The sequence below is a fragment of the Phaethon lepturus genome, unplaced genomic scaffold, assembly GCF_000687285.1.
Source record: "Phaethon lepturus isolate BGI_N335 unplaced genomic scaffold, ASM68728v1 scaffold49078, whole genome shotgun sequence".
Classification (NCBI taxonomy): Eukaryota; Metazoa; Chordata; class Aves; order Phaethontiformes; family Phaethontidae; genus Phaethon; species Phaethon lepturus.
The window spans coordinates 21,951-33,980 of NW_010559265.1; the positions used below are offsets into that span (position 1 = coordinate 21,951).

General features: G+C 37.6%; 1 protein-coding gene across 4 annotated transcripts in view; it reads right to left on the minus strand.

Moving 5' to 3' along the window:
* Positions 1 to 199: 199 nt before the first annotated feature.
* HNRNPR (heterogeneous nuclear ribonucleoprotein R) overlaps positions 200 to 12,030 on the minus strand; it is a 19,390-nt gene continuing 7,559 nt past the window's right edge. For 2 of the 4 annotated variants that reach the window (XM_010293302.1, XM_010293304.1), the window contains 6 exons: positions 8,314 to 8,490; positions 5,514 to 5,649; positions 4,184 to 4,389; positions 3,280 to 3,429; positions 1,063 to 1,184; positions 200 to 877 (listed from right to left, as the gene is read on the minus strand). In XM_010293302.1, coding sequence (XP_010291604.1) covers positions 265 to 877; positions 1,063 to 1,184; positions 3,280 to 3,429; positions 4,184 to 4,389; positions 5,514 to 5,649; positions 8,314 to 8,490 — 1,404 coding nt within the window. In that variant the 3' untranslated portion in view covers positions 200 to 264. Of the gene's footprint in view, positions 878 to 1,062; positions 1,185 to 3,279; positions 3,430 to 4,183; positions 4,390 to 5,495; positions 5,650 to 8,313; positions 8,491 to 12,030 lie in introns of all 4 variants that reach the window. The other 2 variants (XM_010293303.1, XM_010293301.1) reach the window with 2 other exon arrangements.

Genomic DNA, 12,030 nt, shown 5'->3' on the forward strand with positions numbered 1-12,030 from the left:
GCTAAAATGAAGCCTAAAATGATAAAAGCATTGAAACCCCATATGGAGTTCAGGAATTCTGCAAGCCCAGTAATGTCCAAGTGCATTTATGAAAAAAGAAAACTAAGAGACTCGAGTATATACACAATAGAGTGATTCTTCAGCCCAATACAAATGGCAGCCAATCGCTACTGAAGGATGAAACATTAAGCCAATTTTGTTTTGAAGGATGTAGAGCTATAGCCAATTCTAGGTTTCCAATATTCTCAATCCCTCCTCACTTGTCTACTTCCACTGTTGCCCATAAGTATCCTGATAAAATTCCTGGTTGTCATTATTGTAACCATAGTTACCGGCATAGTCACCACCTTGCTGGAGCGGCTGTTGAGCGATGGGTTGGGAGCCCCAGTTCTGCTGGTTGTTGGTCTGACGGCGCTTGGAATCAGGTTGGTTGTACCCATCTGCCTTTCTCTTGCCTCCTACGTTGCCCCCACGGTTCCCCCTGGCTCCACGAGCACCGCGTCCTCTCTGCTGTTGTGCAGGACCCCCTCTCCCACCCCTGGCTCCTCTTGGTGGTCCCATGGGTGCCCCCCTCTGTGAATAGCCAGCTCTACCTCTTGGCGGTGGTGCTCCCCGCCCCCTAGGTGGTGGAGGGGCACCTCTCCCACCCCTTCCTCCTCCTCCTCTTCCTCTTATAGCATAGCCATCATCATAGCCGTAATAGGGATCTTCATAGCCACCACGGTAGTCATGATAGTCATAACCATAATAATCATCATAATAATCTTCATAGCCATAGTAATCTGGGGGATAGCCATATCCACCTCTCCCTCCACGGCCTCTGCCTCTAATAGGAGGTGGCATGCGAGGTGGAGGGTAGTAATAATAGTCTTCATACCTATTAAGAAAAAGAAACATGCAATTAATCTTCAAAAGTCTCCCAAAATAGAGTATAAATTTCCTCTTGCTGATTAACAATACACAACATGGAGAAAAGTAATTCACGTTCTTCTAAACTAGCTCATCATTTCACAGCAGAACTTCACTCTGCAGTATTACAGTAGTGCAAGAATAAACACTCACGCAGTACTTCTGGAGGCCTGTCTGGCGGCCTGACGCTCTTTCCTTTTCTTATCCGGTGGCTTTGCTAACACTATTTCAATTTCTTCCCCTTCTATCTCTTTCCCATTCATTTCATTCATAGCCTGTACAAAAGTTAGAAGAAAAACATCTAAAAATTTGTTTCCATTCAAAAGGAAACTAAAACTTACTGAAAGAAATCAGATGGTTGGGCTGCTCCAGGCTGAACTAGGCTGCTTTGTTTCTGTGCTACTTAAACAGAACGTAACATTATTCTTTCAAGGGCCACTTTATTCACCAGTTACAGTGAAGCAGCATTAAAACACAAATATTCTCAGAACGTAAAAGAATGGGATTAAAGTATACTGAGCATTATTTTTTATCAGATGTAACACCATCACTTTTTATGGCCCCTAGAAATGTTTCAGAAATACACTGGCAGAAGTTCTCACTACTCACACTGACACAAACAATCACTGTACTTGTAAGCCAGGCAGAGCGCACACACATGAGAGAGAAAGAGTATTTTTATATTTGGGCTTCCTAGCTAGTTGAATGTGCTACATAAGTGCCTCTGAGGAAATCAAGTATCTGTCCTCAGAAATACTTAAGGCAAAAAAAAAATTACTGAGATTTGGTGATCGCATCAAGTGACGTTAAGAATCCTCCAGAAGGTAATGTGCAATTTGTAATTATCAAATGCACACAGAGAAGTTAATATACATACACAAAGTACAATTAGGACCACACCCCCCAATTCTTTACCTGGAGTTATCCACTTTGCATTTAATGTTTCTAGGTATTAGTATTTGCATTAAAAAAGATACTACACGTCTGTACAGCTACATGCCTCAAAAACATTAGATATTACAGCAATTTATTTCAAAGAAAGTGTGAAAATAAGTACACACTAGAATCAACGCGCCAATTCCATGCATTTCACACATTAATATCATAATAATGCTTTCATTAAAAAAAAAAAACCACCACACACACACCACACCCAGGCACAAAAATATCTCGCAGCATCCATAAACCAACTTGGTGGCCATAAATCAGTCATATGGGGCAGATGTGGTTGTATTCCAGCTTGTTTCAGAGAAGATGAGCATTAGAGATGCTCTGCTGTACTGCATTTGATCTATCTTTCCTCATCTGCTACAAGTTTTCAGTTGTTCAAATCTAAGAGCATTTAGAAGGAAGGTCTACCGGGACAGAGTGGGGAGTATATAAAGACATACTATAATAAAACATGTCAGGAGGTGTTGCTGATTTACCCTTTCTGTCAACAATCTCTTACCCTCTCTTGGACATGGTCTAACCCTGTCCAAACTGAATTAAACTTCATTAAATATGAGTGACATTCATCCTAAAGCCAAACTATTCTGGTGGGTAGGAAAACTGTAAGTGATTAAACGGTTATAAAATTATTAATAGAGTAAAGAGCCTTTGAACTGTCTATAGAGTCATATACACCACATACAACATACTTGCTCAAGACTCCAATTATTTCTCCCCTTCCTCCTTCCCTCCATAAACTACGGATTTCAAAAAACAGATGGAGTAATTCCTATAGAATTCAATCCATTGAAGTACAAACAGCAGAGATTAATGACCTTCTCAATTCCTCTTAGATACAAAGGAAGACACATTTGATGTTTACAACAATGACCTCCAATCTTTAAGAAATCATTTAGAAGAAACCTTCTAGGGAACATGTAGAGTAAAAAATAGGTAATACATTAAGGGAGTTGCTAAATGGCATTCTCCTCCCCTTCACAAGGCATTTTTTTTAATAACCTTGCAATTTCTATTCAATACTTTTGTCACTCCAAAACTACACACAGCCTTTAAAGAGGGGTCTTTGAGAGACAACTGATACCTTTGGTCAGTGTTTCCTCAGAAAAATTGTCTAGGTTGATCTTTTTATTTTATTTTTATTTTCCTTCTTCTCTAGACTCTCCTGCATTGGTCTATACCTCTTTTCCAGTCTACTTGTTAACTTGCTACAGTTTTGTCTTTTCCAAGTTTCACATCCTCCTAGCTACTGAAATCATAGGAACAAAATTATTAGTGTTAAAATTCCCACAACGGGAACCTTATTAAATGGCCTCTACAAATTGTCTTATCTAGATATTTACTGTAAAGAAATGTCTTAAAACTATTGTTACAAAATAAACTGCTCACATCAATTTAGCTAGGAAAGAATAATCAACTTACCTTCACTGCTGCACCTCTGTCCTCAAAATGAACAAAAGCATAATCCTTCAACTTCTTTACTCTTTCCAGCTTTCCAAATTCAGAAAAGGATTTCTCAAGAATTTCTTCTGTCACAGTAGTGGCCAAGTTTCTTACAAATAAAACTTTCACCTGGTGAAAAAATGAGACTGAAAGCTGTAATCTTTAAAAGTCAAACCTCAAAGGAAACTAACATAGACTAATAAGATGTTATTCCGTTCTTCTGTGCATTGAGAAATTTTGGGTAGCCTTATAAATTCTGTACCTGTTTCAAAAGAAAACAAAAAACCCCACACCAGAAAAACAAATCAACACAACAACAGAAGAACAAAAAGATAGCCTTGTTACCTGTATGAAGTTTCTACAACTTCTCTCCTTCCACAGTTCCCTTCCATGACCAGAAGAATATCCAACTTTGATTTTCTGCTTCTGGGATGCTACAAATCCCAGTAAAATTTTAGTAATAGACTACAAGAGCAGCAAAGAGTTATCCCAAACCACAGGGATAAAGAGCACATCATTCCCTATGCTGAATTTCACCTTCATCTCACTCTGGAAAATAGTTTTACAAAATACCCACCTAGTATTCATTATCAGCAAAAGCAGATAATGAATAGACTGATGTGCCAATCCAGCAGGATAACCCTGTATGCTACTAGTTTAAATGTGAACAGTTGGTTACAACTGCACATGCCTAGCATGTTACACAGGCAACTAATCTGCAGTGCTCAGGCCATGCCAGTTTGCATGGTTTACTACAAAAATGCCCTCTAGCTGCTTTTCATGCCTCAAAATTAGCATTGCTCAGCTGGAACAAATCATCGTCACTATGGCATAAAGAAATTCCTCCCAAAGCACAAGAGCATCCAGTTAAGTTTTTACTTACTTTTGCCATGACTTCTGGATCAGGTTCCTCTACAGGATCAGCCCATTCCACTGTCACAACGTTCCCCCAGACTTTTACTTTCCCACTCATCAGACGGCGGCGAGCTTGTGCTGCTGACTTGTGATCCTCATATTCCAAGAAGCAGAATCCTCGATTCTTCTTTTTATCATCAGGTTGATGATACAAAATCACATCCACCAAACCCTCTGAAAAACAGGTCTTTAGTATTAAGCTTCAAGAGGTAGAAAAAAAAAAGATAAATCTAAGAGTCTACTCTAAAATGCCTTCACTTGTTTTTTGTAATACACAGCCTTTGAATTTAACACGTGAAAGGGGGAGCACAAGAAAGGCAAAACAAATAACAGATACCCATCCAATTTATGCAGAAACAGGTCACCTAGCAGATTAAATTCTCCAGAACAAACTTACCTCACAATTAGGCCCTGCAAAACATCAACCTGAGCAGTTCACACAGTGTAAGTTTTCTCTATTTTATTTTACCATTTTTATATCTTTGAAAAGCAGTCAGCATTAATACATGGCATCTCCCCTGCCTCCAGGAGAAGTTGGAAAGAATTTCTTCCACATCTCTCCAAAAAGAGGAGAGATAACTAAATGAATATTCACCTTCTGTTTTCATCAATTCCCTGAAGTACTTATAAATAGCAATCCTAAAAAAGAAGCAGTAGGTTAAAACTCTCCTACAGGAACAAAAGCAGGCGATCAAGACTTCAATCTCTTATTTAAAGCAGAAGCATCCATCCACTAATGAGCTGACTTCTTTTCTTCCTTCCTACTCACTGCATAGACTGGGGCACAACACTGAAGAAATGGGACAGAAATTCATCTGTCATTAACTATTTCTACAATAACATTCCCTCTAAACTGATTTAGTATTCCCCTCTTCCCCCTCATCCCTCAATAATACATTTGTCTGAGGCTCCCCAAAAACTTCTTAGTTGTGAAAGCAGAATCTACTGTAGATCCAATTACAAACACAGCCTTCAACATGAAGCTAGAACAGGTAACAGAATTAGAACCTTCACTTTTTTTTTTTTCCCCCTGAGTTCATTTGTGCTGTTTCCATTTCAAATTGCAAACCTACAACATCATTCATTTAACAATAGGTAAAACAGACACTAGTCCCTTTACACTCCACCATAAAACATATTTGATATGTAGAAATTTCTACCAGAAACAAACTTGGAAGTCAACTTGGAAATTGTTTAAATGATAGCTGAATGCATCTGTCAAATAACTAGACCTACAAAACAGCAAGACTGAATGGTATTTTGGGACCAGTGTGACAAACTTGTTAAGAAGGTCTTACCTGTGACTTTACTGAATTCTTCCAATATGTTTTCCTTGGTCTTGTTCTTTGGAATTGACCCAACAAACAACCTGTTGTTTGCCACAGAGATGCATACTCCAAGGTGCTTCCCAGGACGGATTTCATAGTTGTCACACTGAGAAAATAAAAAGCCATTCATTTGCTTTATCCACAATAATATGGATAAAAAGATCCCCAAAATCATAAAATCAGCTATTTTCTTAATGATCTACTTTTTTTTTTTTATATATAGCATAATGAATTCACATTGCAAGAGAATTACTAGAACTGCAATATTTGAGTCAGCATTCACTTGGAAGAACATTGCCAAGTTTAGGTTTTCCACAGAAACTTCAGAAGTTCTGCTGAGTGGAAAGCTACAAAGAAACTGATGTACAAGGAACAACACATAACAGATACAAATTGCATGGGGTAAATTAATTCACCTACTGTTTATCTCAAACTTGAAAGATCTTCCTAGACACTGGTCACTGCTTTCTGTGCTGGGACTCAATGTCAGTCATTGCTGCTGTTATTAATAAGCAAATACATAGCATTATAGATACTATGAGTTCTTCTACTTTACTTTGATAGCTCTTAAACACTGAGCATATTTGCAATGAGATACTCAAAAGTCTAAATCAGTGTGTGACCTTGTTACCCCCACAGGAGGGATTTTTTGGAACTTGTAAAATGCTAGGACTCTATAAATTTTGCTGTTAAGTTCTAAAACTTCCCATTAAAAACAATTTAGCCCACTGCTTCATGTTTGTACCCACAGTTGGATTACTCTGAACACCAACACCCCGACAGGTCTTTAAAGGTACAGGCGTTTAACCTTTTAAAAAAAAAAAAAGTAATTCAAGATAGACATCATCTTTGTTTTAGGTAGGATTTTCAAACACAACCTAAGAGGATGGATGTTTGATCATCATCCAGCTTCTGAAAATCTCATCCAATTCTTTAAAAGCAAGTTTTCAGCTATTTTTACTTTAGCTGAGACACAGTCACAGAGATGACAGAGCAATACCTTCAGTAACCTTCCTCATATTCAAGAACTAGAACAATGTTAAGGTACCACAGGCTATCAAACAAGAGCACTTTCAGGAAGGCAAAAACTTTTCAGAATTTTGCTTCACTTACAACAGCAATACATAACACAATAAAACTTTGTGTTCCAGTGCCATAAACTTAAGATATAATTTGAAAAGCAGATTCAGATTCTTTTACAAAGCCTTTTTACCTACAATCAATCCCATTCCCACCGGTACCTGCAAACACAAGCAGAAAGCTCACCCAGTGTAGAGAAACCAAAACTTCAACATTTCAAGTTTATTTTCTGAAAGAACCTCACTTTGCTATCAAAGTTTAATTATCTCCGAAATTTAGCATGTGTTTGCCCTATTTTCCTTTCACCCACTAGTCTGTGGAAAATATTTCACTAAATACAAGCCTGGCCGCATTACCGGATAAAGGTAGGGTGGAGGAGGTAGGAGGAAGGGAGTCTAGATACAGGACTTAGGTGAATTTGTGTGCATATACTCCTTATTTGGTGCAATATCCAGGGTATGGAGGCCAGTCTTCCACCAGTGGCACATCACTAGCTACATCTCCTGTCACATCAGCATCTTCCCTCTCCCTCAGTCAGTAAAAATTTAAAGTAACAACTCTGAGCACCTTCAACTTGGTCAAAAAAAGAAAAAAGTTTCAAAACAATTTTTCTTTTGTAAGTGACAGCAACTCATATCCACCATCTTCAAACACTGAAACCCAGAAGCAATCAAATGCAAAAACATGTTTTGTGCATCTCCTTCAGGAAACATCCAAGTAGGTTCTAGAAAGGAAAAACACCCTAAGCACGGACATGCAATTCCCAGCCCTGGAAGACCCTAACATAGCAACTGCAACTATTTCTAAACACATGAAAATATTTGAGGGAACAAACACTGGAACATTTAGAGGCAAGGACTCCTTCTGAAGCCTTTACAATGCAACAGAATCATTTCTTAAGTTTCTCTAGGTTTCATTTTTCTTTCCCCACCATACCGCCCCCCCCAGCTTAACTCTGTGTTTAGGTTTTCCTTCCCTTCTTCATATAGGATGAGCTGAATTCTGCTAAAGCAAATGAGATAAAGCATTTCCACCTGTTTTGGTTCAAAGTACAAGCCGTATTTCAGAGTCATATCCAAAACCTTGGGAGATACACATTGATCTACCTAATTCTACTTCATCTTCTTAGGCAGAGGCAAGGTCAAATGAACCAAGGCCCCAGTCAGACTGCTGTCTCTCATTTCAACTCTCTAGGGATCACTCTGTGTCCTTTGCCAAACATCTAGATGCAGGTCAAGTCAAGCTTCCATGTAGTGAGCTGACTATGTGACTGCCATTGGAAAGAACTAAAGGCCACCATGAACCATAAACAGCACCAAGTCAGAGACATCCTCCACAGTTGCAGCAGCAAAACAAAAGTATATCTCATTAGCTCTTTAGAGTAGGAAGGGTGATAAAACTGAAACACAGTGAAGCTTAAAGAATGTATTTTCCAGTTGTCATCAAGTAAACATTCACTATAATCACCCAAGTACTCTAGCAGACTGCAGCAGACTATAGGTGACCATGGTCCTAAAAGAAGAACATTTGTATATACTAAATCAAATCAGGAGGCAATTTTTAAGAAGTAAAAATTTGAGTCTGTCAATAGATGCTTTAATGAAAAACTTCAAAGACTTCATTATCTAAGAGATTATCAACATGCTTGCTGTTTACATTATCTTGTCCAGTCTGAAAATAAGTTACTCACCAGTTTGACTGCTTCCTGTGCTGCATCTTTACTACAAAAGGTAATGAAAGCGTAACCTCTGTTCTGACCAGAAAGAGGATCCATCATGAGACGCAGATCCCAAATTGGACCAGCTTTTTCAAAAAGTGGTACCAATTCATCTTCATACAAGTCTCGGGGAATCTTACCAACAAAAACCTAAAAAGGAAGAGGACACTTAAACATAGCTTTTTCAGAAATCCAAACTTACTTTTAATACTTGAAAGTTCCTGGGAAAGGAAGTACATTGCAGCATAAACCACCACAGCAGAAACACTATAGCCACCACTGCAGCCTTCACTGTGACCAACATTAGCTGTCCTACAAAGTCTTCTAAGCATCCCGCTGTTAGTACTACATTTTACATATGGAAAACCCGATTTTGTTATTTATATTGAGGAGGTTGTAAATTTACACCACTAAAGAGGTAAATGGTTCTTACCTGGTTATAATTTTGGCAATTAAAAACAAAGACCTTAAGGCTATCTAGTTGGGTATCCTATACTAATGCAGGTCAAGCACTTCCTTGCTCTTGCAGTATTTTCAAATCATTCTGTAGGCCAGAACTTTCATTAGAAAGTTAGAGAGATGGAAAAAAAGAACCCTACAAAAATCCATTGCCTGATGCACATTTTCCACTTTTAACATATACGCTAACATTATTTCTAGTCTTTATGTTTCAGCTTCCATCAACCGAATGTTTTAATAAAATCTGGAGTCCTCATGTTTTTGTTCCTTTCATTGAGTGACGTCAATAAACTTTGGTAAGGTTTTGTCAAGGAGTTTAATCTCTTCAACTGTCTCCCTAGAAAGCTCTTCCTCGCCTCCCAAATTGTTCAATCACTGCAGCTCTCCTCTGAATTGTCAAAAACTCTGAATTGCTAATACAAGCAAAACATTCCATTGCTGCTAATACAAGCAAAACACCCATTAAGATCAACTTCTATTTATTTTAACTTCAAATATTTTTTGTGGTAATAAAAGCTAGGAGTCGTCAACCTTTCCCATCTTGGCAAGGCCTTGCCATAGTTTTATCTGGTACTGAAAGTTTAGTTGATAATTCCAAAACTAAAGACATTCAGAATACCCATGGAAGCACTGATATGAACAAACCCCTGACGAGAACGTGATGACTCCGATTTTAAAAAAAATGTGGAACGCAAATTATTTTCCTCCAAAGGAGAGCTAGAACTTTCAGATGTATGTTTATGTTATACAGATATTCCTGAAATTCAGTTTCCAGAACATTTTTTTCACTTCGCTTAGCCTCTCTCAGTTCAGCGTGAGTGCCAAATGACCATGATTTATTTCCTATTGGGGAAAAAAAGGAACAGGTTTATCATACTAAGTGAAAAATCTAATGGCAGAGCCAACAGGATTCACTCCCACAAAAAGCTTAGAAATCCACACAGATAGGTATTTCCATTGTCATTACCTAGCACATTAAAAACTATGCATGAGTTTTGGAATGAAAAGTCAAAAAACTGCTACTATCATGGAAATGCACAAGACAGGAACTCCAACTTGCTACTACGATAATGTGAAACTGCCAACTGAACTCTCCACAAACTGCAACTGTTTTTAAGTCAGTCAAATATAAAAAGTCTACATTAAATTCTTTGTTTCAGATGCCACCATTTCCAGCAGAAAATGAAGGTGACACATCAGAAAAAGACTTGGGAAAGAAAAAAAAAAAAAAGGAAAAAACCCTACTCCAAATACAAAGTCTACTTTTCCAGCTATTTACCAAAGAATCTGAAAGCTTCCGTTTCCTCCTTTCCTTCCAGTCTCTTCAGCTCACTCTCTAGAAACTTTAGACCACGAACAATCCCACAAGACTGCTACTACAGTTCAGTTAATACACTCTAGGAGCTAGTATGAGAAACAGAATTAAGTATTTGATTTGAATACATTCATACCTGACTCTAGAATATATTCTAGAGTAACTTCCACTTAGGAGAACTAGATAACTCTGTGGGAGTAATTCACATCTAAGTAAATTTGCTCTGAGCCTGTAAACTTAATGTGTTAATGAACTACAAGATCAATACTAGACATGACAAACACCAGATGAACATCTTGCAAGGGTCAGAACAAACATCTGCGATACCTTTTTTTTAGGTATGTTGATAAAGCTTGAATAAAGTTGCTGAAATACCAAAAAAAGCAAGTATCAGATGTGTTGTTTCATTTTTAGTTCCACAACAACAGGACTTTGGAAGAAGTTCGGAAACTGGCATTATCAGTGAAACAATAAAAGAGATCTTGTCTAAGTGGGATGCAACTGCATCACTTCTGGGCCTGTGTTGGAATCACTGATCATTACACTTCTTCCAGTTTCACTTCCTAAAGGACCTGTACAAAGTACTACATTTTACTTCCTTATTAGTGTTTTAGAAGATTAATAATAAGAAAGTCTTATTATTAAAGTCTTTAACTAGGAAAAAAATCAATTTCAGTTTCCTGAACAACTTTACAGAGCATTACTACTGAGGGGTGCAATCCACTTCTGCACTCTGATGCATCCTTCAGTTCTTTCAACAACTGGGCCTCCTCCGTTGTCATCGCAAGCTAACAGAAGTGTATGGCAGCACTGCAAGAGCTTCTTCAAAGCCTCTCTCCTTTTAATAGTGTTCTTCATGTGCTTTGCAGTCAATTTTTCCTAAATGCCAGATTTGAGTGCTAATTAATGTAGGGTGCATGACTGCTTCATCTCATCCAAATCTACAATCTTCACTAAAAAAGGTGAAAGTGGAAACAAATTCTAGTACAGTGCAAAAGCCTTTGAATCCCCACGGTTCTTCCAGTACAAAAGTGACATTCCATTTGCGTACTAAATACAGCATAAGTTTTGTCTAGTTTAAATCCTGCTGAGTTTATTATACCATTGATTCTTACGTTAGTTATTACAGTATCTGATTCTTCCCATTCAATTTATTATGGGCAAAAGTAGTTTAAATTGCCTCATCATCTCCAGTAACATAACATTCTCCAGACTGCAAGTTAGCCTCACAACCCTTTTCTGACTTTTTCTTAGAAATTCTGACCATGCATGCACAGAGCAGATGTAATACCAACTTATCATTCACTGAGCTAAAAGTAATTTTGCAATTTTAATAACAACATTCAAAGATTGTGTTTATCATATACAACAAATTTCAACTCTGAAAAGGACATGTAGCAATTTCTTCATTTTATACAGTCTAAATATAGATATCAAACCTTGCACATTATCTTAGCATATTATGGGCAAATAATCTATTTACAGAATTTTCAAGTTTTTATTTCAGATCACTGAAAAACAGTGAAATAGAAGCCTCTCAAAACTTTAGGAGTAGAACTTACTTTATCTGGACACCTCTCAAAAAAACTGAAACCAATCCAGCAATCAGTACGACTTAAGTCAATTACTCTCTTGATGGTAGCTGCACTGTACTAATTTTGAAAAGTGCTTTCTTCCTATCCCTATTATAGTGGGGTAAAGGGCTGGTATTTTACAATTACAAATGAAGCCCCCTGTTCTTCAAATCATGTCTTAAATGGTATTGTATTATTTACACCAAAAGGTGAAGGGTGAAAAATCAAGTACCACATCAGTTATCTCCTTAATTTTTGGTGTTACATCGTCTAGACAGGTCATGTGCAGGTCAGGTTTTTTTACCCTGTAATAATAATATTAGTAATAATAATAATAATAAA